General features: G+C 39.8%; 1 protein-coding gene across 1 annotated transcript in view; it reads left to right on the top strand.

Moving 5' to 3' along the window:
* LOC122400119 (transcription factor SOX-2) overlaps positions 1 to 27870 on the top strand; it is a 172213-nt gene that overhangs the window by 90340 nt on the left and 54003 nt on the right. The window contains exon 2 of the mRNA XM_043401375.1: positions 10648 to 10713. Within this exon, the coding sequence (XP_043257310.1) occupies positions 10648 to 10713 (66 nt within the window). The remainder of the gene's footprint in view (positions 1 to 10647; positions 10714 to 27870) is intronic.

The following is a 27870-nucleotide window of genomic DNA, read 5'->3' as shown; positions in this document are numbered from 1 at the left end:
CAATATGTTTTACAGATCGCTATAATCAAGATCATACGTGTGCTCTTTGCTGCTCGTGTGCAAAAACAATATCGTCACCCTTGTTAATTTAATATTATTTAATTAAAAATTCGCTATGGAGAGTTTACTTCCATTTACACGTAATTTGAAAGAAAATGAAACATGGTTGAGCATTGTAACAATGACGTTAAAGTTGATAAAATTATCGATTATTATTTACAAACACAAAGGAGAGAATTATAACATAATCTTCTCAGCATACCATACAAAATGACTTTTAATTTGAAAGAAGAAAGTAAACGACTATAATTCATATGTAACTTGTCACGAATCGCGTCGCGACGCTACCGGAAGCTCGAACGAAACAAATCTGAGGGTAGATCGATCGCAGGGGTGAGCTAGAGCGGACCGGGAAGGGGGGTGGGTGGGAGAAGGCGGAAAACGGAGAGACAGAGATAGGTGGAGGAAGGAGGATCCATGGATCCACGGATCCGAAACGCGACGGCGCTCGGCTGAGCGTGTATCCCACCTGAAAACCGGAAACCGGGGTTCCCCTGCCGAGAGAGAGGTCAAGCCTACCGGAACACCGGAACCGGAAGGGTGCGGAACCTAGGCGGCCCGACGACGTGCCGGACAGTGCTGGCTCGCACTGATTACCCGCTGATGAAACGTACCGGCTCGTTGACTTCGGCCAGGGTCGTCATTAGGGACGCCCCTGGTTCGGCAGAACCGCTGGAAAAATCACGCGACGCCAATGTCGTTTTGCCAACCGATGCGAAAATTATGCAAATATCCTAATCCTAACCCTTCGCCGACAGAGACATTATTGACGGCTCCTTGCAGCAGGTTCGAATGCTTAGATCTACGACTTAAGCAAAAGTGTTTAAAACAATATGGTGTCCATAGCAAGGGGTAAATCTTAGGATTGCGTTACTAAAATTAGAAAATAATTCAATGATGCGTACAATATTTACAATATATTTATTACAAATAATATTATAGAGTCAGTTGCCCTAATATGGAATACTTTTTTTTATACACATGTTTCACTTGCTTGCAAAACTTTTATAAAAAGTTAAATAGTACGAATATACAGGGTGTTCGGCCACCTCTAGCAAAAATTTTAATGAGCGATAGTAGAGGCCAAAATAAGACAAAAATCAAGAATACTAATTTGTTGGTGAAAGCTTCGTTAAAAAGTTATTAACGTTTAAAGTGCCGCCCTTACTGAATTTTTTTCTCGAAAATGCGCAAGATTTCGGGGGTATGTCTATTCACCAAAAATGACTGTAATTGAACCCTACAACCGAAAATAATTTTTCCACAACGATTTGCAATTTTTTAATTTTCTCGAATAATTTCGCACCTTCTCTATTTTTTTTCTCGAAAGTGGGCAGGATTTCGTGGGTATGTCTAATGACAAAAACTGATTGTAATTGACCCCCGCAACCGAAAATAATTTTTCCACAACGATTTGCAATTTTTTTTCTCCGTTGAAAAATTTAGGCACCTAATTGGATTTTCAGTAAGGAATTTTTTTCTCGAAAGTGCGTACGATTTCGGAGGTATGTGTAATGATAAAAAATGATTGTAATTGATCCCCGCAACCGAAAATAATTTTTTTTAAACGATTTGAAAAATTTTTTTTCGCCGAAAAATTTCAGCACCTACTCGATTTTTTTTCTCGAAAGTAGATAGGATTTCGTAGGTATGTGTACTCACCAAAAATGATTGTAGTTGACCCCCGCAACCGAAAATAATTTTTCCAGAACGATTTGAAATTTTTGAATTTAATTGTTAATAACTTTTTAACGAAGCTTCCATCAACAAATTAGTATTCTTGATTTTCGTCTTATTTTGGCCACTACTATCGCTCATTAAAATTTTTGCTAGAGGTGGCCGAACACCCTGTATAGGGAATTTTATAGATGTTATTATTATTCTGCGAAACATAATTTGTTTGAGGAGTTTCCACTTCGTTTATGACACATTCGGGGAAATTTCAGTACACTTCGGACCCTTCTCCAGTTAGCTCTGAAACAACACCCAATTTCTACATCCACCGTCACTCGATGACCAAACACACTTCCGCTCAGATTTCAAACGCCCTTCGTCACTTCAGTCTCGCTCGAGCATTTCGAGTATCCGTGTCTCGATCGTCGAGAGCGATCTTCCGATGGAAAGGTGCGTGGTATCACTGTTCCCCATTGCGAACGGTGACTAATGGGCGTCTCGAGGTTTAAACAAAACGTTGAATCGACGGGCCTAGAACGAAACTGGCCGACAGTCTACCGCGCAGCACCTAAACAAGAGGGCCCCATTAGACGAAATTACTACAGGCAGCTAGCCACTCGTGATTAAAAGGTCAATTTATTATCACGGCCTTAACGTCGCGAGCCTAACATCAAAGTTGCACGTCAGAAACGCGGGGGAAGTCATGTTTCACCACCTTTGGGCTCGAAACGATGCTAGGTCGTTTCGTTGGACACGTGACCAACCATCTTGGAGTTTTGTGAAATAAAATTGGTTAAATTATCAATCGGAAGTTTTATAACGTTCTTTGTACACATTTTATAAAGTTATACAAATCTACCCTGTGGAAAGAATATTTCAGCATATTATATTTGATATTTCAATAATCGTGTGATATTTCAACAATTTCGTTATTTTTATGAATTTGATCGTTTAAGAGTGTGTTTCTGAAAAATATAAATCAAATGGTTTTCAAACTTTTTCAATGTATTAATAAAATAGAATGTTTGAGTTGTTAAAAATTTTCCTTTGCTTCTCCTTTAAATTACGAAATGTCCTCCTCTCTGTTAAAAGCTTTAACTACTACTTAATAAAAAGTAATGAAAAATTGATTAAAAAAAATATTTTCGTATAATTTATAGGTCTCTTTTAGTGTTTCTGACAGCCTGGTACAATGGAACTTTGAATTCTTCGCGAAACAAAATTAAAAAGAAAACTTTAATTTTAACGCTGTTGCACGAGAGTCCTAATTAAAGACCCCCTTAATTAAAGACTTGATTTAGTCTATAGTTTTATGGGAAATCCGTGAACTCGGCACCTGCCAAAACGGTCGATCGCATGGGACCTGGAGACCGACGTGATTCGCCCGGTCGTTTAATGACGACGAGGTTGTGGGAACCCGGTCACGGGTGGAGCGAGCACTCCCCTTAAGTACAGTGATTACGTGACTGGGGACACGGTGCTTGCGTAGCACTCGACGATTATTAACATGGATCGATTCGACTCTTTCCTCTTGAAAAAGTTCCTGTGGAAATCCGCGAGGGAAATCGGGCTGCTTAAGGGAACTGGATAACCTCGCGCTGGTCAGGGGGATGGTTTTCCATCGCGCGAGTTTCCTTCGATCAACCGTTTCAAACAGGGTTTTACCAAAATGTCCCTTATCGTTATGATTTATCTTGTTTTCACACGTTCAAGAATTTTCGAGGAATAATACTAATAATTATTATCTGTTGTGCACGAAAATAATTTACAGAATGGCGAGATGTAGTCAGAAGTAGATTTGCAACATTAAAGTACTTTTTGTAACAAATATAATGAATCGTTATGTGCTCCTATAACATCATGTGGTCAACTTTGTTTTTTGTGCAAACGTCCAATTTATTATACTCGACTTCGATAGACTTACAATTGCGTAGTTATTCAAGCCTTGAATAATCATTTTGAAACGATCATAATAGTTTTATCACCCGCTATATACGAAAGTTATGTAAAGAAAAAGAATTCGAAAGGAACGATCTTGAAGAAAATTGGTACACTCGAGGTTTTCGTCATCAGAACGTATCAAACATAATTTGAAATACTATATTGTATACAAAGTTTAGAGATCTTTTTCCTTGACGTTCTATAATAAATAAAATAAAATTAGTCGGTCAGTTTAACACGTAGTCGATAATTACCGTACGAAGTAACCAAAGAGCAAAATGGCACGAGACTTCTATCCAGCGATTATGTAAAGATTTAAAATTTGTTGTTGCAACGGAAGAAACGTCCAGGATCTTTGCGTAAATATTACGGACGAATTTCCCGAGACTTTTATGCCGATATCAGAAGTTTCCTGTTTCGAGGTTTACTTTCTTTGTGAGTTTTAATTTCTTTCTCGCGGGTTAATGGAAATAGAGGCGTTCGGTGTTTAGGTGGATGAGGCAACCACTCTTCTTGAGTGTAACGATTACGTCGCAAGGGATACGGTACTTGGAGTCGACGACTTTTAGCTGGATTGCCGGTAGATTGGTCCGAACTTTCTTTCGTCCTACAATCTCCTTGAAATCACGGATGGCTTTTTTCGACGGGGAGGCTTCTCCTTTCAATCTCTCGCGTCGAAATTAATTTTTCCTAGAATTTTATAAAAATCTTACAAGTTCGTAGTAATTAAAATTAACGGGCTCGTCGATCGTTAACTTCTCGATTTTCTCGTAAACGGTGTTGCGCGGAGAGAACAGGGAACATTCGGTTTTCAAAATAACTTTGATCGATGACACTCGCGCAACTAGAAAACGCGCTCGCGGTGGTTGAAGGAAGGCGATAGCGCCGAGGGGTGAGATTGCCTTATCACCTTGACAAATGGTTGGAGAACGAAAGGAACCGCGCAACGTTGAAGCGCGTCGCGTTCTTCCACTTCCTTAAATTTTCGTCCCTTTTGCTTTCATTTTGTTCCTTTCTCCACCTGTTCGTCTCTCACGTGTCGAAGACAGGAGGACCGACCCTTGACTGATAATCAGTCGTTCAGCATCGACAGCCTTGATAAATAACCGTGGACCGTGGTTGTAAAATGCAACGATGATCATTTGCTTAAAAAGTAACCAACCAATCTACCACAAAACTTATTTAACACGCTCCTTGTCAGATCAAAAACGTACATTATTCTGGGAGATTAAAATTTTGATTTTAGACAATTCTAAAAAATTTATTTTCCATGCATCTCAACTAGATTATTAATTTTTCAAATCTGTATAATATTTTACAAAATTAAGATATTGATTTTAGATGATTGTAAATTACATAATTTAAAATTAAATGACTATTTCTTGGCAAAAGGATGACATTGTCAACGTTAAACCTTCTCATCCTATCGAGTAAACGATTACTCTGTTGTTAGGTAAAAGGTTAGAATTTTCGTATCTTCTCGGTAGAATATCAGTGACGTCGATGCGATTTTAATCGATTCGCGATTGCCCAACGTTTCCGATCGAGCTCATTTCGTGAATTAAATGTCGTTCCACTTTCTAACTGCCAGTTCCTTCAATCATACGCCGTCTAATTACTTTTCCGGCGATGAAAGCGACGCGGATTGATTTTTTGATTGAATTCTGCGCGATTTCTCGTTCGATCGCCGACGATCACCCAATTCCAGCGTGGTGTAGAATTTTACTCGCGGATAGTGATTACGCCTCAGGATTCCCGACATTTTTTAACATATTTTCGAAAGTCCTGATTCCCGAACATGGAGAAGATTAGAAAATATTATATATTATACGAGCATCTATATAAAATATTCGAATTTAATCGTAGCTATGAATTCGGATAATTTTAAATCACTATTCGATAAACCATCCCGAATTCCCTCGTAAAATCTAGTAGTAAACAAGTGTTCTGCTGTCGCAGTATGCACCGGCCATATTTATGGCGTCAAATTCATTTGACCATGAGTTCAAACCCCTGCATTATAAGAAAAACAGTGTTTTATATCCGATCGAAGGCCGCAAAAACGATTTGTCCGTCCACCAACGTCATTCGTAACCTGTCGACGAATCGAAACGCGATCCGGCGGTCGTGTAAACTCGATGTTCCTATCGTTCTCCGGTTACAGGGAATTAAGAGCTACTCGTCACGTTCCGCGGTTATTTCCGGGAACATCGTCGAACATCGGATCAGCGATTCTTTTTCAAGATTCTAGGACGAAATTTGACAATAATTCATTCGCTGATATCGAATTGCAACAAGAATTCAACATCAAGCAGATTTCCATTACGATGCGAATCGATCGTTCGCTGAATTTTCATCGTCGAGTTCACCAATAAACCCTGGACGAGAATAAATTCTAACAATTTTGTTTCGATGCTCCAAACATGAAACTCGTACAAATTTTTCGGAAGCATATTTTGCTTGGATTACAAACTCTGGAGTATTTTGACATAATAAAATGCAGTTGTTCGTATATATTTTTATGCAAAATAAAAGACAAAAGAGTTTTTGGTAAAACAATGAAAATGCTTGTGTTGAAGTAACGAATAAAATTGAGACTAAAATATACTTTGTAATTATTATCATGGACAAAATATTGCATTGCCAGGGGTTTTATTATGCAGTTGCAATTTTCACGGTAAATAATCTCACTGAGGGGGGAAGGAATGTTACCGTGACGCGGTCTAGAAATGAAAATAAAAACCTCGAAAGGAATCGCCCCAATCATCGAGTGAACGTCACCCGCAAACCGCACTTGTGGGGGCGGTTCACCCTCGCCGCCAAAAATCACATTCCCGCCTAGACCCCTCGACATTACAGTACGTGGTACCGCGTCGAATTCGCATTCCCATGCGCCGCGTACACTCGACAGCAATAATTGCATATCTCCCTGCTCTTATTAAAAAACAGGAACTCGCCAATGGAACGACAAAGAATATTTTATCCGATGCGAGCACCTTGGAAAAGGATATATTTCATTTTTAATCGTAATAACGCGTCTATATTACGCCAGGATTATTGCACAAAACGGAAGAGAACTTTATCTTTTTCAAATTTCGTTTTTTATTTATTCTCTGCGTGTCATTCTGTACAATTGTTACACAGAATATTGACTTTTATCTCTATACTGCAAGGTAATTGCAAATGAAAAGTTCTTGAACTTTCCTTAACCGTTTTGTAATTTTGTAAATATTTTAGAGTACTTTTTTGGGATTTGCTATACATCCAACGTTTACGAAAATCACATCGAAGTTGAAAGACCTCAATATAACGCATGGTGGTCAATCATACACAGTATAATTCGAAGAATCTTTTGCAATGATAATTGAAAGATTGAGGTTTGGTTTTGCGAATAAAAAGTTCTTGAACTTTCCTCAACCATTCCAATTTTGTAGTCTCGAACTACTTGTAAATATTTTAGTGTCCTTTTTAGGATTTGTTATACATTCAACGTCTACGAAAATCACATCGAAGTTGAAAGACCTCAATATAACGCATGGTGGTCAATCATACACAGTATAATTCGAAGAATCTTTTGCAATGATAATTGAAAGATTGAGGTTTGGTTTTGCGAATAAAAAGTTCTTGAACTTTCCTCAACCATTCCAATTTTGTAGTCTCGAACTACTTGAAAACATTTTAGAGTACTTTTTTAGGATTTGTTACATATTCAACGCGTACGAAAATCACAATCGAAGCTGAGTGGCCCCAACATAATGCATGGCGGTCAATTATAATTCGAAGAATCATCCACAATGATAATTTTAAAAATCGTAAACGGGAACGTAGTCTAATTGAACATTGAAGGAGCTTGTCGAAAGGAAGAAGGGACGGTGTGTTGTTGCAGTGGACTGTACGCGAAGACACGAGTTACGCAAAGCACACGAGGAGGAGTCACGCAACCTGCGCGCATGAATGCGTAATGCCTGCGGACAGTGATTTCCACCCTCGACGACAGCCACCGCCGCCCCTTTCCACGGCCAGATGGGGTTCTCACGACTCGCCCTTAATACCGCTCATAATCGGGCCCGATAATGCTCGCTGTCACAACAGGCAAACAATGGCCCGCGGCCGATTGAAAAATCAAAGGATTACTCGTGTTCTTCTCGGCCCGGAGGGGGTGGTTTCGCGCCGAACAGAAAGAGATGTAACGGAGCGAAGGGACCCAGGGAATGCCGGGCAAACAATCCTCCCCGGACGTTTAATTTCATTTAATAAAATATTTATACCGATCCGACGAGTCAGTTGTCTGAAAATAAGAGCGGGGGGGAGGGGGGGGGGCTTGTTAGGCCCATAATTGAACGCGTTTAGAGCCAGAGGATTATCAAACAGTTTCTCGTGGGTGTTTAGAGAACCGTGTTGGCAAGTCAGATGTCAATTAACTTGTTTTCGGTGCAAAGATGAAGCAAAATGGCATTTTCCAAAGTAACGAATATTGTTTATACGAGTTACTGTATAATTAGTTCATAGTTCAGGGTACATAGAATTATAAAAATTGATTCAAATGATTTGAGAGGTAATGAGAATTTATTGAGTCTGCCTTTAATGTGTACACTTTGGAACAATTTTTTTTATTAAATATGGTACTTCTGTGATTGTATAACGAGATAATAGCATTGGTTTGAAATTGGTTAGAAATGGTTTACCAATTATCGTTGAGAACTGCACAAGGAACCTCATTTGCTCGAATTAGAGGATTCAGATAGTTATATCATACTTTCTCTCTCTAAAATTGTAAATTCGATATATCAAGCTATGAGCCTAATATGGAAAATGGGGACCTCAATAAAAAAAGTAAACATTTCCTAAACCGTTATTATATTTTACATTTGACTGTTACCAGTCGAAAGAGCATAAAATTGCCTATAAATTCATGCTATTTATGTTTTTATAAAAGTTCTACAAGCAACTGAAACACGTGTATTCCATATTAGGACAACTGACTCATCGAAAGAATTGCGTACGAACAAACGCGACAAATTAAATTCGGAATGAAAAGGTTCGTTAATTAAAAGCGCGCGATCGTCGAAACGCGAGCAATTACGTTCATCGAGATCAGTTTTGCAGCGAAAACGAGCCATGAAAAAATGGCCCGATAACGTCCGTTGCGCCCCAAAAGGAAAGAACGTCACCGTACGAATTCGCTTTTGACGATTGGCTCGTTCGCTCCGCGGGGAATCTTCCGTCGAAGACCGATCGCGAAAATTGACACGCCGGCAGACAGACGGGCACAGTCGCGTCGAAATATTGCCCCTGAAATTCCGGCGACGTGTCTTTCAAATCGCGGACCGACTCGAGGCAAGGACGGCCGTCACATTTTTATCTCTCCCCGGTACGCAACACGGAAACGTGTTCTGCCCCGGTGAAAGAGAGTGTCGGCTGACACGCGTTTAATCGACGATACACAGATGACAATAACACGAAACGGGCGTGCAACGTTCAGCTGAAACAACGAGCGAAAAAAAAAAAAAAAAAAAAGGAAGAAAAATAATAATGAAAGCCGCGGGATCCCGCGGAAGGAGCGGAGAGAAGGAAGGCGGAGAAAAACCGCGGGTGGACGGGAAAGAGCGCGCGTCGAATAAATTTCCCGCGTCCCCGTAACGCCTCCCAACAGATAATGTATCGTCCGGCGTGAATAGCCGACGAAAGCACGCGACACGTTTTATTATAAAACGACCACGATTGCAAATAAATTTATCGACACACGTCCCACGCGACGACGAGCTCGCCGCGCGCATGTTACACCTTGTCATCGTCTTTGTCTCTCGTTCAACGTCCACTCGACTTTGTCGGCACGATAATGACCGGTTGTCGCACTGGTTACCATCGCGAATGTATTTTTTATGGGATCCCCTGGGACTCGTAAGCGCTCACGGTGCTCCGGGAATAGGGGATTTCGACCTACTTGCTGGAACAGTTGTTGGATTTACGGGCGGGTGTTAGATAATCGGGGAAGGGACGTTGACGACTACGAATTTATGTTTCACGCTTTTTTTTTTAACGCGGGAATGGGTACAAGTTAGTTTGAGAAACGTCACGTTATCGTTATGTTTACAGAATTTTGCATTTGTTAGAAATATTAAAGGAAAACTTCTACATTCGAAACTCTCAGAAATAATGAGAAACAAAAAACTTTGATTCACTCGAAAAATGATATTGTTAGGGTCCTGGTAATTTTAAATAACGGTATTCCAAATAACTTTCGTCGTATAAAATTCTTTTCTCTTATGATCTACTCCTGCACAAAAATCTATAGGAACAGTCGTCTTAAAAAAATATCGATCTTATTTCAGTGTCAAAAATTTCAATATTCCAAATTAGTAACATGGGATTAAACTCTAAAATTTCATATTACATTTTGTGTTCTAAAAATGATCGTAAAATTAATGTGCAAGTAAATAAGTTGAATAATCTACTCTAAAGTTTTAATATATATTATTCACGAACGTAACGATTGAATACTCTATGAAAAATCGTTAACAAATTGTTGCCAATGTTATGTCTTTATATTTATATTCGTATTTTAAATCGCGCGCCAGGATCTTGCGCGCAGTAGTCGGTAAGGACCATCGGGAGAGATCGGTGGTAATCGTGCACGTTCGTGAACTGGATCCGAGCTGAATGTCACGCGTGTACTTCTGCAGCGAAACGATCGTAACTTAAATAAATTGTGGAACGCGAAGAAAGAAAAGTGCGCGTTATAAACCCCTTATTTCCACTAATATACATTAAAGATCGTCACTAATATATACAATATTAGAAGCAAAAGTGTACATATGTAGGTACATACATAAGGTTTGTTCGTACTGAAGGCAGAGAAAAATTGTAGAGGGATCGTATGATTCCTTAAATCATTTTATGTATTATACGTAATTATGCGCAATTGTTACGATTTTATCGACGCGTTACATGGAGAGGAATTTTCTGTTGCAGGTCGGAGAGTGATCGCAAAATGTTGAATCCAGAAACCGGCTGTTACTCGGAGTCCGTTCGGGCATGGTGAGTAGCACGATCAGATAAAAACGAGAATCGGCATTAGCGTTTAATTTACGGGACGTATAACCGCGTCGTAACGCCGTCTACGGCTCGCAATCGGCGACCACGGCGAGCTCTAATCTCCCTGGAATATCTTGGCTCGCGTGCCACCGTGTGTTCTCATCAACGCGTAATCTTAATTAAGTACAAATCGCTTCGTGTACGACGACGTGTTATGCGAATAGGTACGCGCGTACCCTTAGATAATCGGACGCTTAACTTCGTTTTATTTCCCGAACCGTCTCGCAGCGTCTGTCTCTCGTTTCCAATTTTATTGGAATAATCCTCCAATATTGAAACCACATCCTACATTATCGCGATATTACCGTTGCTGCATTACTACGATACTGCCATTATGCCGTGACTTTAATATTACTTTAATATCACAACAAGAACGGGAACAGTGCGAATAAAAAGTCGGTGAATTATTCGATGTACTTGCCCCGCTGTAAAAATTCATTTTTCGATATCAAGTAAAATCGACTCCCGTCATTTTTACTCCCAGGGAGTGCATCATTATAATAATTGTAACACTATTGGAATTGCGACCCAGAAAACTGGAACACGTCGTATCTCTTTTTCGATTGCAATTAGAAACAAACGTTGCAGGGAAAGGATGAATGGTTTAAAGAATATTGAAACGCTATATTTTTGGCCTTATTTATCGTAGAGTTCTACTATACTGGCAGGAAATATAAACAGCTGCACGCGAGCGATGCGTGATCGGACCAGGGACGAAACATAATGTCCGGATCCCTGCATAATATGAAAGAGGCTAATTTTCTAAATAAAAACTACTCATCCCCAATACTAATATAAATAAAAAGACAAATAAAAATACAAATTAAGGTATGGAAAATTATATTTCAATATTTAATTTATCTATTTATTACTAGTGTGAACTGTCAGAATTTAAATTAATTATAAATAATTCGGTTGATGTATCAATATTATTGCCCAATTGCCAAAATTTCTCTTCAATAACTCGAACAACACGTTCAACGAATAAGTTTTTTACATCTGTAAATCTGAACGTTGTATTCTTTGCTGAAATATAGTTTTTAATTTGCGACCAAATCACCTCTATTGGATTTAATGGGTCGTGCGAGGGCCCTTCTCAGGGACCGCTAAAAGGCGTCCCTGAGCAGCGTCGTTCAACAGCCACTTATCTGCGGCCGCAGCGTCGATCACGTGAAATTTTTGTTTATATTTCCTGCCAATTCTCTAGTATTCAATATGGTTGCGTCATATGGCATCTCTACACACTTCACAATTATCGTTTAAACAATTTTATGAACGATAATCGTATAAATTTATCATGACCGTGATCCCCATTGCACGTGTAAGCTTTCTCGCGCGTATTCTTATCTGAGATATTCTGAGAATATTACACAATGCAAGAATTAGTTTAGCTTTATAATAATTCACGTCTACGATATTCACGTTTGTATTTACGTTGGTAACTCGTAATATTTTTGGTAACAGTTTGGTTCCTTTTATAAAATTCTTTCATTATTTCTTTTGTAAAAGGAACCAAACTATTATCAAATATACTATAGTTACACATACGACGCATCTACTAAAACATTGCTAATAATCTATGTAACAGTTGATGCAACTAATATATATAAAGAAAAGTGCAATGTTGGAAAGTGATAATTTAACTTTTCGTAAGAATTTCTACAGCAGCCATTTTCCAATATTCTGCGCAGACGCAATGTGTGGGGGTATTATCTGTTGCTCCTCTATGGCAACAGTTTCATGGTATCTCTGCTGTACTATACTTCCTACAGACATTCTGAGTAAATTCCTGAATAATAACGTCCAAAGAAAACGAGAATAAAATCTATTATTTAACTTACTTGTACTCTCGATGATGCATCAAACATTCTACATATTTATTACAACTTCCCCATTAAATCTCAATTTAATAATCCGGTTCATCAGATGGTACCATGTTATTTAAAAATTATCCTTCTGTTTCATTATGCAAATACAAATGTAAATATCAAAAGTGTTACAAAGCTACTTTAATCTTCACATTATCAGTGAATAATATAACGAGCGTTTCCTTAGATTCGAATATCATGGCAAAAATGAGAGAAAATCTCATCTCTCTGCCCCCGGTTCGACGCCCCGCTGCCAAATGCGCGAAACAAAAACGGTCCTCGAAAATGCATTTTCGAGTACGTTATTTACATTCAATCATTATCACGGTGCGTTCAAACACGAGTCGCCTATAGGGTTCGGCTTAATCGAACAATAATTTGCGGACACAGAGCGTTTCGAGAGGCGTTCTTTCTGGCGAAAACGGCGGAACCGGGCCCGGGTATCAGCCGTAAATATGCTGGTCGAGGGAAACAAACACGGGTCGCGTATTCGTTCCAAATTGCGCGCATGAATTTTAACGAACAGTGGTCGGTCAGTAAGTCGAAATATCGGGAGCCGATTTTTCATAATTCAGCCCGCGGCCGGGCGCAAAATTCAATCCAGGCCCGGCCGTCCTTTATTTCCGCGCCGGTTTTCGTTGTTTTTGCCATTATGCCCGGCAAAGGTAATTTCCCAGCGCGGCCCCGACCGCTGCTGACGTATTTATAACGAAACGAATTAAACTCACCGCCGCGCGAATAGGTAACAAAACGCTCTGTCCGGCCGGCAGGCCAACGAACCCCCGCCGGAAATAAAATACCCAAATATTTGCGCGTTTAATTTGAACCACGCTCGCCTCGACCGGCCTCCGCTCGAAAACCACCGCTGCCGGGAGGGTTAATAATGAAATGTCTCATTGTCCGCGAAGGGGTTGCGATTCTCTGTTCCACCAGGCACCGGCTCTCTCTCCTTCAACCCCGTTTTCGACTTCTCTGCTTCCTCTTTCGAGGGTGGTTCCATCACTGCGACGCGTCGACGCGTAGAAGCGTTTCTTTCTTAACCCATTGTTCCTTGCATTCTTCGACTAACAGCAAATCGTAAAGCTGATTCGGAACCCCGACGATAGGACATCGTACGTACAGTATTGAACAAGAAAATGTATTTTGTATGTTTAGCCACTTGAATTGTTTCATCGATGCGTCTGACCAAACTATGCACAGTAATTCGAAACGTACATGATTCGAAATCAGGAGACACCGGTGGTGATTGTGTTCGTTTGAGGACACCTCATTGATTTCAATCGCCTTGAAATATATTATCGAGGACATTATTTTGTCAAGATAATAGTTATTTGAAACTCATAATTAGAAAACGAAAATTTCAAATAATAATAATTTTGTTGAGATTGTAATTTTTTAAATTATCAAGATAACAAAATGCTAATGGGTCCCGGGACCCCAGAGAAACGGGCCGAAAAAATACATTAGGTGAGAGGTCTACTCGTATACCTCGTCTGTGGTCTGATAGCCGCACGATTGAGTAGAACTGTGCTAACGTGTCTGTTCATAACTAGTTATTTCTACTTACGTCGGTGATACTTTTGTACTCATTATAATACATTCACTGCAGTTGATTTTTTTGTGGATATCAGTGCATGATGTTATAGAGAAAATAAGAATGTAGGTTTTTCGGTTACTCTTCTCCAAGTTCAGTAAAAATAAAAGACAAAGTATGCAGATTATTTCTTAGCTTATGTTGAAGGTTCAATGAAATATGGCTCGTATGGAACGAAACGTGTTAACAATGATAGATCTTCCTTTCTCTGACGATCTTACTATTTTCTGACTATATGGAAACAATTCAAATAGATAACACTTCGAATCTGTTAATATTTACAAACTCCAATGTAAGTAGAAATCCCCAGTAATGGACAGACACGTCCGTCAGAACGTAATAAATCGTAGACTTTCACGATAAACTGTTAACATTGAGTTTTTAAGAAATAGAATCTTGTACGAAGAAAAATTATATCCTGAATTTTTTATTTGATTTTACATAAACACTTTGTATAGAATAAAATACCAAATGTTTTTATTAACATTAGGGAAAACTCTTTCAAAAAGAAGTTGTTTGAGGCATTGTTAGAAGCAGCAAAGCTTCACCTTTAAAATGGTTTTTGGTTTGTGTCGATTCGACTTTTCGTTTTCGACATATCGTAATTTATATAAAAGTGCATTTTTCTTAATTTTACTATCTCTGTCTCCGTCTGACGAGTCGCCTCTGACCTCCTTCTCGCACGTGAGTCGAGACAGTCACTGTTTACTATTTACGCGAGCGCGAGGTCAATGAACTCGCGAAACGTAAACAAACTTCGAAGCCTCACATCACCGGAACTAGCCACCGCATCGACTTGAAACTAAAATCGTTATATCTCCGGAACTAATTACGCTATAGGCTTGTTCAAACGCTCATTTTAAAGGGCATTTCATCCTCTATCCTATGAACCTAACAACTATTCTAATCTATGCTGTCTTCTATGTTTATTTTGACATTTACTTTGACGCTACATACCCAAAGAAGTTTCAGCAATTCCTATTGATTATACAACTGCTGTGCGATAAAACTGGATTATAAATTGTTTATTTAATTGAAAATGAATTTAAATTTGCATAGAGCATTTTTTCAAGATATTTACATGAACATAGCTCGTGAGACTGTGTAAAAGTTTAATATCACAAAAACTCTACTACAAAAATAGTAGATTATTGTAAAAGTCAAAGACCAAAAAGACGATCTACAGTTTGTGCATTTCAAAATTAAAAAGATCATTTTAAGAATCGAGATGCGTCAATCCGTTGGGGAGATTGCTAAAAGATTAGCAAATTTATCCGACCGATAGGAGGCGCGAATGGATCCCCCGCGGCGAAGGGAATTCGCGGTAATTTTGCAACGGGCCCCGTCTTCATTTGTTTGAACGCGACTGCGAGCGAATAGAAGAAGGCAAAGAAATATATTAGGAGAGTTTGTCAGGGGCGATTTATCCGCAATCGCGGCGGTGCTTTACCCGGGACATTAGGGACACGATCGCCGGTTGGAGAAGGATCGTTGGCGTCGGGGTGCACGGGGGGGTCGGCCCTTAATGCGATTAAGGTCGTTATCAGATGTCGCCGGCGTTTCTTGCGCGATGACGTCGACGTGCTCGTTTGTCATCGCGCGACGTCGTCACGGGGTCTGCATGATTTACTTCCGCCTCCCTCCTTTCACGCCCTTCGTTTCCTGTCGGCGGTTCTCTTTCCAGCGGTTCGCGCGATTCAATTTTATGCACGCTTTCGGATCAAATTGTCTTCGACTTCGAACAAATTCCCAAACTTCCAAGCAATATTTTCCCACTCTATTTCTACACTCAAGATTTGAGATATCTAAAATTGAGGTTAACCGTGTAACGCAAGTTTTGCATATATTTATACGATTCTTTAAAAGTTTACATTTATATCAACCATGCAAATCTTTCAGTACATTGGATTTCCAATATTACTCGATACTTCATTTTCGTAATCTTCTTGCTCTTGACAGCAATCCGGATCTATAAATTCCGATGATCGATTCATTGGTAGAAATAGATGTTTTAATTATCTGCATCTCCTTACATGAAAAATTTTCATTCGCTCATTTCTTGGATTGTAAGACGACCTCTAGTTTGAGAGATACAATTTTCCTTATTCGATAAAGTATCTTTAGTTTTGAATCATAAAGTTTAAAAAGAATGTTACTTTTTGTAAGAATTCACAAATATATTATTCTTTTATTTTTACTTAATAACTTTATTCACTCAACGTGTATGATATACAGAGTGCTATTAAATAACCTCACTTATATTAGAAATATTTGTAATGTGAAAGGGAAAGATCGAAACTATTTTTCTACCAAAAACTAGAAAATGCCAAATGCGATACTAAAAGAAAAATATAAATAATCATGGTAAAATACGAGTGTTTAACTATTGGAACTCTTTAGAAATTCGGATACCAGAGGTCGGTATCGCTCAAACGATCTTCATGCTTGGAAATTCGATCGCGAAGTGATCTATCTATTTCTGAAACTCCTTCGGTAATTTCCGACTGGCAGCGTGGCGTAGGTCCGAAAAAAAGGAGAAACAGGTAAAGAAGCAGCGTCGTCGGGATCGCAAAAAATCGATTTGCAAAAGCTCGCGTGCCACACGCGGCCGGACATACGTGTCAGGAGGCATTTCGGGATTCGTAAAGCCTCGTCGTCGTCGAACCCACCCACGCTACCCTTTGCGTAACATCGGCTCAACGTCGCATTAACGCGGAGAAAGGGTCGAGAAACGTCGAAAAGAGAGGCCTCGGAAAGAAAGGCGTCCGTTCTGGAAAGGAACGTGACAGCGAGCCGAATAAAACGAAGAGAAGCGAACGTTTCTTGCGGTCAGGTCGCGAGACGAGGGTGTGGACAGGAGATAGGGGTGATTAGAAGCTACACCCCCGGGGCACGAGCCCGGGGCGAGGGTGCAGGAAAATTCATGGAGTTACTTAGCAGTCTTCCAAGCTTACTCGTTTATCTTGCCACCGAGGGAAGAAGGAAGTCGTTACGTCGTCGAGAGGCCGCGCCGGGGCCGAGGCTGTAATCCTAATTAATAATTAATTACCACGGTAGGGGAATAAATGGCCGATTGAATTCTTCCTGCGTTAAAGGGAGCTGGTTGATTTATCGGGACGATTCTGTTCTCTGTGCCCCGGAAACTTGCGCCAATAAAGGGCTCGATTATCGTCGAAGACTTCGTTCTTCCATTCGCGGATTTCGCGTTTCAGGTGGATCCAAATGGAAAGCAATTAAACATGGCGACGGTACGTACTTGAAAGGGGAACGCGTTTGTATTAATGAACGACAAACTCCTGCCGATTAATCAGACGCGGTTATGAATTGAACCGATTCGTTTTGGGTGATGAAGGGTTAACCGGCGTACTATTTATGTATGAGATAATCCATTGATAAAAAAGAAAAAAAACTGAGCAAACAACCTTGAAGATAAAAGCTTAAAGTGTATATTTATAAAGATGAAAAGGAGCTCCTTACCGGAGGTTCATTCAATTTCTTTTGATGCGAATTCTGACGTAACGTTTGTGCAGATTCATTGCAAACATTGTATAATGGAGAAATGCCATCGAACAAGATGGCCATTACATCATTGATCGATAGTTAAATAAATTACTGTCGGATAAATTGAATCTAATATACATAAACGATAATACTGTGTGTAATACAGAATTGTTTTAATTTGCGTTTCGACTCTTGCCTGGGAATTATCGAAACAATATAATTTGTTAATCTGTGTTCACTTATGCAAAGATTCTAAATTACTTTTCCTCGATAATTCTTTACATTGTCGTATATTTTCTGGATCGATGTACGTTACGTTGCATCTCGAAAATAAAAATTATATTTTTACGAGCTCTTCAGCATAACCGAGAGAGTACAGCGTCCGTTGAACGTGAAATTGAAAAATCCTTGGAAAAACACGGAAGTATCACCCTGAATTCTTCGTTTCATCGGGGAAAAATTATTGCCCCTTCGTTTAAACGTTTACCACCTCCCCCTGTCGTTCTAGATGGGATCGAACGAGTTTCTCGAAGAAATTTCGAAAGGATTTCTCGCAGGAAACTATCATCGGCAATAAATTCCACGGCGACGTCGAGATAAATAACTATGCTTTCTGCGGTCCTCGGCTTTCCCAGTTTCCGCGGGAAAGAAATTCCGGGGTAAGAGAAGTCCCGGGAAGAAGTTTGGGCAAGTTTTACGAGAGCTCGGTGGAAAAAAACGTGAGTGGGAACAAGAGGAGAGGCTCGTTTTGGTCGTTCGGGACCTCGTTCGAGAGATCCTTCGACAACGCGACTAAAAGTTGTCCTCGTGTGTCGTTACACGCCCGACTCCTCGCCGGGAGCACCCCCGTTTGTCAGGGCGACCCTTCGGTGTCGCTTACAAGACAGCAAATTTGTTCCGAGATAAGCAAAACAAACGGAGTGGGCGAGTCGCTGCTTTTCGTCCATTTTCTTGTTTTGTCCGCGCTTCCGTGTCTTCGTTCCCGGGATCCTTTGAACGAGAGAATGCCGCTGGGCGGGTTTAATTGGCGACACGTTCTAATGATCCACTAGCGAATTAATTTTAGAATCATTTTTTTATCGTAGTTTTTTGTTTGTTGTCTCGTATTTTGAGCTTCTGTACGATGAAGATCATCGAGGATGTCGAAGCGTTACGTTGCACGAAGAGCTAATTAATTTGGCTAGATATTATTATTATGGAATCAACCAGAACTCTGAGTAATTAGATTTTTGTCGTAGCGGTGTTAATTTCCACGTGAAAAATGGCCGACGCGTGGATGACGCGCAGAGGGATTCTGAATTATGGACCGATTCCGCGAAACCACTGTTTCAGTCGGTTTCTCGTACTCCGCCACGGAGATTTGCATACATTAGATTTTATCCTTCCGAGAACGTTCGTCTTTGAGATGCACATATTTATGGGAGTCCCGCGTATAATGGTCCCGAATTTCGGATGGAATCCAGGTGGTAACTTCATTATGGTATCTGATTTAGGAGCCTCTGTCCTAAACGACTATTTTCAATCCCGAAAAATATTTCACGAGCCTAAAAATGTCCCTCTTGCGATCCTTATTTCTGTGCTTTTGCCATCCCATAGTACTAATTATGTCTGCGATAAATCCTTTTCTAGGATGCACTTATACGTTAACATTGTCTACTTTACCATACGAAGCATCTATATAACAGCCATTTGAATTACCAAATGCTGAAAGATATTTTTCTTCGCAATTTGTGATAGTTATATCAAGACCATTTCGTCTTTTTCAAGTGGTATTTTTCTTTTTGGCAATATGGAAAAGACGACTTCGACTATTTATCGTAAATAAAGTCGCGAATGCAGCTTGGTAAACGATGTTTATTACGTATTTCCATAAAAACTAATTAAATAGTTTAGTTTGACAACCTTGCGAGCTAATGAGTTGTCCCCTTGGCATCCCGTTTTGATTTATTTGTTCTTTAGTAAATAAATAATATGGAGCCTTCTTCGAATCATCGTTGTTTAGTCTTTATTTCAATTTTTATATTTATACAATAGTCGAATATCGAAATATTTAGGAACTTGCCTTCTCATGTATTATTTCTCTAGTAAATAATCTAGCATTTTGTTATTTTCAATTAACCATTATTTGATATCTATTCAAAATTATTTGGTGTCAAAAATAATATGAGTCATTAAAATAACCGCGGTCGAACGTTGAAACGTGAAAAACTCTTAACCTCTGTTTAGCCAACAAAGTAACGGGGCCCTCAACAGGTCCGAATCTCGGTTACAGTGTAAAAAATACTCTCCACCCTTTGGCTCTAACGACGTTTTAATGCACCCCCTACAAAGCGCGGAGCGAATTCGATCGAGAAAGGATTACGGGGAACGGAGACGATAAAAATCGAGAGAAGCCAGCGAGGTTCTCGATTAGCTCCGGTGAAGGGATGGCGTTGCGCAAAGAACGCGAGACGCAGCTGCGCGAAAAAGGGGGGCTGGTTGGGTCCCAGCTGCGAAACAGGGTCATCGGTGTCATTGGGGATCTAGAAAACGATCGCGCACGTGTCGAGCGAACCGTCGATCGGGCCTTCGATTCGACTCGGAGTCGACCTTCGGCGAGCCTGGTCCGCGGAGCGAATCGTCGATCGGGACGTGCAACGATTGGTTGGACAGGTGAAAGGGAAATGGAGAAATCGATGCTCTACGAAACTGGATCGATTTCAATTCGTCCAAGAAAACGAATAAATTAATTCCGCAACTGGCAAATGGCAACGAGCACGATCGTTGGAACACGGAAATTTAATTGTGGTGTATTTATTAAGCGTTCATTTGTTCTCTTTACAGAAAACTGCGATTTTGCGAAAATTCAGTCGAGGTAATTTTTTACAATTTTTATTAGAAATCACGAATGGATCATTTTGACCACTTCGATAGATCTAGTGTTAAGTAGTCGCGATATCGATCACGTTCGTGTGTTGATACGTATTGTCCTTGTGACACCTTAGTTTATATTAAGGTTTGTTTTGTTTGGGTCCTCGTTCATTTCTGTGCCGGCAGTCGTACCGATCGCACGCGTTAATCGAGTGTCTGAATACAGTTATATTATAAAACAATATCACGTTCTAATTACATATAAAACAAGTGACCTATACAACAGTGATTATGGAAATTACATCGGTTGTGTAAACGACGAATTCGTAAAAAAATCAGCAAAAAATAATCTACTATATTTTTCTAAGAAGCTACATTTTTTAACTACGAATATTATGTTTCTTTCATCTATACATTAAAGATAAGTTTAAACATAGTAGTTACATAAACCAAAATAATATTTTTTAATTATAACAATAACTCTCGGGAAGCTTTCCTGTATTTTTTCAATCAAATGTCAAATATATCAGTTCGTTTTCCAGTACAAGTATACCTATTTTGTTTTATTTTATAATTACAACGAAAATTACTAAACCTCCTTCGACATTATCTCACACACTCGCGAGAGCAAGACAAGTGTTATTATTAGACTGCGGATATTTATGCAAATTCATATTTTTATTAATAGAATTAATAAAATGGGAGCTTTATAGATGATTGTCTCAACCCTTAAATATAATAATTCGTATCTTACTTTAAGTATTTCTTATATTTTTGCATATTAAGTGCATTCTGTAGTTTCTTGAGAATCAAAATTCCCCATAAATGCATAAACATCCGCAGTCTAGTTATTATTAATTGTTTCGCGTCAGACTTAAAAAAAAATCCGCATCGAAGGAAAAGCTTACGTATTTTCCGATCTGACGATAACGCGATGAACGAAGATACCACGCTGTCTAGTTCGCGTTTCACGGTGAGGAGTTCTCCGCGGAGCTGCAGCAGCACGCAAGAGGTAATCCAACACCTTCGTTTCACGGCCGACGCAATTACGCGACTCGGTCTGTCAGCGAGAGGGCCCGTGTCCTAATCGCGACCCGTTGAATAGGATATTCTTCAACGACCGGGATTATTAATTCGCCCTTGGCGTCTCGACGAGCACGCGCCCGGTGTGCTTTGACACCGCGGACGACGGGTGGAAAAAAGAAATCGTCCGTAACCGAAAGGATCAAAATCATCGTGAGAAGAGGTGACGTTGAAGAAGGAAAGAAAAACGCACGGCAAGAGGCTGAGAGGGGAGCTCGATCGTGGAGCATTCTCGGAGTTCCTGCTGCCGCGGTATAATGCCACGTGTACACATATGCGAGGACGCGAAAACCAGCCCCTCCGGGGGGTTGCCCAGGGGTAAACATCGTGTAACCATCGGGGGAACAGGAATGGGTTTGAGGGCGATTGTGCGACCCCGCGTGGCTCTTGCATACGATTCCATAAATATTTTATTGGCTCGTCATTCGATTTTATTGCGACGATCGAATGACACGCCGTATTATGTCGCAGATATTTCCTCTTCTTTGTAAAAAGAGTGAGTGATCGTTGCACGCTGACTCCTTGACAATTCTAGCGCCAAAATACTTGCGGTTACAGTTTTATCTGTCGTAAACACAGCAGTGGAACACCAACTTCTAAACTGAACTCGTATCTCTTTCGATAATATGACATACAGTGGCTAACGAAGGTATTCGAACGCTTAGACCTAGAAATTTTAGCACATCGAACATATATGTTAGACTAAAGTGTTTAATAGAATATGGTATCTGTAGCAGGGAGAAGGTTTCCGGATTGTGTTAGTAAAAACAGAAAATTTTTGAGATTATTTTTTAGAACGCTCATATATTTATATTTATCGAGTATGCCATTAATAAACACAAAATTTTACCTGAATATTTCACTGTTTTATTGCAGTGGTTTGTTTGTAACTCTGTACTTGGTCTTCTCCGTATACAAGGTATTCGGCCAACCCTAGGGAAAATTTTAATGGGAGATTCTAGTGGCCAAAATAAGACGAAAATCAAGAATATCAATTTGTTGATTCCTTTTATAAAATTAAATTAAAAAATTTTAAATCATTCACGGAAAAATTATTTTTGGTTGCGGGGGTCAATTACAATCATTTTTGGTGAATAGTCATACCCCCGAAATCGTATGCACTTTCGAGAAAAAAATTCGAGTAGATGCTGAATTTTTCGGCGAAATTAAAAAATTTCAAATCGTTCTAAAAAAATTTTTTTTAGTTGCAGGGGCCAATTACAATGATTTTTTATCAATACACACACTCTCGAAATCCTACGCACTTTCGAGAAAAAAATTCTTTACCGAAAATATAGTTTGTGGTGAGAAATTTTGCCCCGAAATTTCATGCATATGTTTAAAACATCATAACTTCTGAACGGATTGGACGATTTTAATATTTCAAAAAGCAAACAACGCGTATTTTAGTGAAGAATATGTAGAAATTCCAAAAATAGTCGAAAAGTTGATCCTTGACCCCGTAAACTGAGAAAACCCCCATAAAAATGATCCAATTTTCAAACAGCCATAACTCCTACAATACTGAATATATTTCAATGAAACTTTTTCTGGAAGTAGAGCTCGTGGGCACCTACAACAAAGTATTAGACAACTTTTCTATAGGGCGACAAACAAATTTACTAAAAATCAAAAACAAAGTTTTAAGAAAAATCGACTAGATACATAGGTGCCTAAATTTTTCGGCGAAAAAAAAATTCTAAGTCGTTCTGAAAAAATTATATTCGGCTGCAGGGGTCAATTGCAATCATTTTTGGTCAATAGACACACCCTCGAAATCCTAACCATTTTCGAGATAAAAATTCGTGTAGGTGGACAAATTTTATTAATAATTTTGTTAATAACTTTTTAACGAAGCTTTTAAAGATCATTGAGGCGTCAATGGTGATCTGAAAAATGTTAAATAGATTTAGGGAGATTCTATGATTCGAAATAAGAATGATTTCATTGGGGTCTTCGTTTTAAAGAAACATGCATTCGACAATTTTTAACTCGCATTATTGGGTAGCTGAAAATCCATTTATGATATTAAAAAGGCATTTCCAATAAAGATGGACAGTGAATGAACCTGTGAGATCTTACTTTTTATCACTCTGAATGGTGTATCATACATGAATCTTTCATGCAACGAACTGCCTCCATTCCTAGAAGATATTCGTTAGATTAAACTTGATCTCACACTACACTGGAAATGCACGCCAATTTTTAAATTAGTACTTCGAACGTTGAAACCATCGCGGTGGAACCAGTAGCTTGACCACCACAAATTATCGGATTTTACGCCCCTAGATTTGTATCTCTGGTGGAGCACGAAAAAGGTGTAGTTTATTCCAAAAACATAACAAGCCGTGACCAATTAAAGACGAGAATTATCCCAGGATTTAAACAAATTAAAATGCAAAATGCGATGCAAGAAGTTCAACGACGTTTTAAATAATATCTCGCTTAAAATAAACTGAACAAGCAGTAAACTAAACTTGGTAAATATTAAAACGTTTAATTCATTAGTATCGTTAATTACGTTCATTGTGGACCTTTGCAATTTTCAACAGTTTGAAAGTTCCAAGATTATATGTTGTTACTAGCATTTTCTCCGAAACGAAGCCTCTGACGGACATTCGTAATTTATGATTTTCGTCTTATTTCGAGCCACAGAATCTCCCTGGTCCTATTCGTACCACTAAATTTAGGTCATCCTTGTTCGATTCACTCTATCGAGCTCTAAAACAAAATTATCCAAAAGCAAATGGTTGACGGACTCCGGGGCCGCGAGGACAAAGGGAAACGAAGCGACGAGTGATTTCCCTCGACACGGGTTTCTTGTTAAAGAGAGAAACGAGGTTGAGAAAAAAGAAGAAGAAAGGGACGCAGGAAATTAGGGACAACGGAAATTTCAAAGAAAAGCCGGGCCCCGCTGTCTGGTCAATTTTCCGCGAGATCGCACCGCGGCGGCTTCTCTTCCCGAGGAAAACATATTTTTCAGGAAGCAACGAGCCGTCCGTCGCCGGGAATATCCTGCAATTTCCTCGCCTCCCTCTGTCCCCGGCGTGTCTGGTCGGTGCGCGCTTAATTAAGCCGAGCCACTTAGTACCGTTGAATGCTTCTTGATTGGCAGACGAGGTAGCCGACGACGACCGAACCTCAGGTACGCGGAGCCATCCGCGTCTATCTGGCAGCCCGCGAGTCGGCCACTCAGTCAACATCAGACGAATGCTGAGTTATGTCGAGGGTCCGAGCTCTTTTAAACTCGCCAATAAATCGGCTGCTTCTCTCCACGGAGAGCTCCTTCCTCTCCTTCCTCCGCGCGTTTGTGCTTCAACGTCTTTCTCCCAGCTGGTTTCTTCGAGTCCCGTGTCGTTGCACTTTGCTCGATACTTTTTCGCGATTCTTCGCGACCCGTATCTGGAGTACCGCGATCGAGGATTTGTTTTCACTCTCACGTGCTCATTACATATTTTTATCGGTTTCTGGCTTCCGTGTAACAGAAGTTGCCACGTTCCTCTTCTGGGATAATGGTTTTCGTGATTTTGTATAATTCCTCCTCTTATTTTGTAATTTTCATAATTGTTCGCCCTTAGCTTTAACATAGGCGTTAAGAAGAGATGCATTTAACTTGAATTAGGTCAATTGAGACCATAAAATTACACTTTATTTGATGTACAGTGCAGTGCATAACCTATAGCACCACCCAATTTCTTTAATGTTTCGGACTTGTGAGTTGTAATGCAGGAAAATTGACCTAAATAACCTAATTTAAACCTATAACTCTATGACTTCGTACGTTTCTTTTCTTTTAGAAATGGACTCATTTCGTGACATAGATGGCTCGATCACTCTTCAAAACAAATCTGTATTAATTTAAAATCGCTTCCACCGTGCGTGGTCCATGTTATGTTAATGTTTCCATCGGAGCTTCAAATCAAAATTTCAAATCAGATATCTTTTTTGTTTTCGAACATTATCAATATTATCACAGTTACTTATATCCAAATGAACAAAATTTCATTGAAATATATATATATCGTGTACAGGCCCTTCAAACTCGTGCCTTTAATTTTCGCCATTCTCAATCGTATTTTTTTCTCGTTCCTCTGATTTTGTATAATTGTTGTCATCATGCTTTTTGCTTCGAGCTGTTCGCGTTTACTGGAGCGAAACGGTTCCCCGAAGCTTCGCGGGCCAACGAGTCGTCAGGTAGCACGAAATTCGTTGCAGACACCTACCTGAATCAGTCGGGCAAGCAAGGTGCGAAAATGTCGGCTCGTTTGCCCGGTGACTCGGCAGCTTCCTTTTTCCCCTTTTGTTTCCCTTTATTTTTTCGCCGGGCTCCCTTTCTTTCCATTATCCTCCCCGCGGCGGCCGCGGGATCGATTATATTTCTGTTAGAGATTAGAAACGGAGTTGTGTACCACGTATTGGGACCCGTATTAATTACTCCAGCCGCTACCATAATTAATTTCTTCGACCGCCGCACCTAATCGAGCCGTTCTTCGATCTTAAAAGCTCTATTTAACGCAGCCCACGGCCGTTGAATTTCGAGTCACGATAGAGTCCTTGGAAGACACTGGCGAACAGTGGGGTCCTCCACAGTTTTATACAAAGTTGCTTCCAATCAGAATTCTTGGAATAATCAAATTATAGCTCAAATTTAAAACGTACCGATGATATTGTTAACCCTTTGCACTCTGAGACTTCTCTTCGACTATTACTAACTCAAACACACTTTCTCACGAAATAGATGGTAAATATATCATTTTTGTACATTCTCCGCTTATGCATTTTGTTCTAAATCATCAGTTTAGAGCGATGATATCGTTGTGTTCCCTTAGAGGGTACATCCAAATTCTTTGTTGGATGTCTCTACAGAAAAGGGTTGATACTCTTATTCTTAGACTGACAAGGATGCAGTTTATAAGATAGCAGGAGAAGAATGATATTTATCAATTCAAGGGATGGTCGAATGAAGTGATCGAATTCAATCATTCGAACGAGGAAGCAATGTACATTACTTTCTTCTCAGAAAACAATAGATAAAAGCTGTTTATCTTCCATAGTGGGGTAGTTGACCATTCAGCGATCGAATACATTTTTATCTGGGTAAACAAGCGAAAAATGTCGAAGGAAAGTAGGAGACGGGAGGAATTTCGCATTAGTTCGAGCTCGTTCCCGGTATCGGTAGGCGTATTGTGGATGGGGATCGGGAATCTTGGCGCGGCGTCGTCACCGATTAATAATTACGGCATTGTCGCCGTCGCTAAACGCTTTAATCAATGTCATCGGGCCAATTTCCGATCGCCGTTGGCTTCCACAGCCTGTCCCTCTCTTCCTCCATCATAGCCGGCTACTCTGCAGGAAATTACGCGGCACGATCGAAACGCAGGCGGAAGTCGCAATTTATCAGTTTCCAGGCTGGACGCCGTGCCCGGAGATCGCGGATTCCGATTTTCGTTCGAGCGCAGGTGCGGACGTGCCTTAACGCCGCTCGGAAAACGATCGATCCGCTTGGTCTCGAATCCGCGCCGTTTATCATCGGCGAACATTATCAACAATATTTCATTCGTCCTCCATATTTACGGGCCAGCAACTTTGTCCGCGACGATTATATACGTATTTATTTATTTGACGAGCAGAGACAGCCTTTGGCGCGACGATAAATTATTATTGTACAACATTGCTATGCTGGGGATCCATGAATGATAAATTTTATAAGTATACATTATCACTTGTAAATTTACTTTTAATAGGAAGCAATAATTCTTCGAGGATGTTGAATTTCTTGAATCCACTGCGTATATCTTCTCGTTGATGCATGGTTCGTTTTAAGAAGTTTTTTACACATCTTTTGAAAACTGTTTTGGATTTTGAGGAAATTGTATTTGAAGAAAATATGTTTAGAGGGCTGAATGGAAACGGTAAACATAGTAAGCACGTGGTTAGGGTAGAGTAGAGGGTGTCACAGAGCTGCCCCACTGCCGCCTGTTGAGTTCAAATGATGCAGGACACATACAAACAATAGACATTGCTATAATACTATTATTATTATTATTATATTGGAGAGGTCAATGGTATACTTTTAACTATGAAAGTTAATGCCACGAGCATACTTGTGTTTGATTTTATCCACGTAAGCAGTTATTTATGACAAAAAGCAACAGAACTTAGATAAACAATAACACTGAAAACAGAAATGGCAATAAGAATAAC

Source organism: Colletes gigas, unplaced genomic scaffold, assembly GCF_013123115.1.
Source record: "Colletes gigas isolate AHSC1104 unplaced genomic scaffold, ASM1312311v1 Colletes_gigas_Sc00016, whole genome shotgun sequence".
Classification (NCBI taxonomy): domain Eukaryota; kingdom Metazoa; phylum Arthropoda; class Insecta; order Hymenoptera; family Colletidae; genus Colletes; species Colletes gigas.
This window is presented reverse-complemented; position numbering and strand designations above follow the sequence as displayed.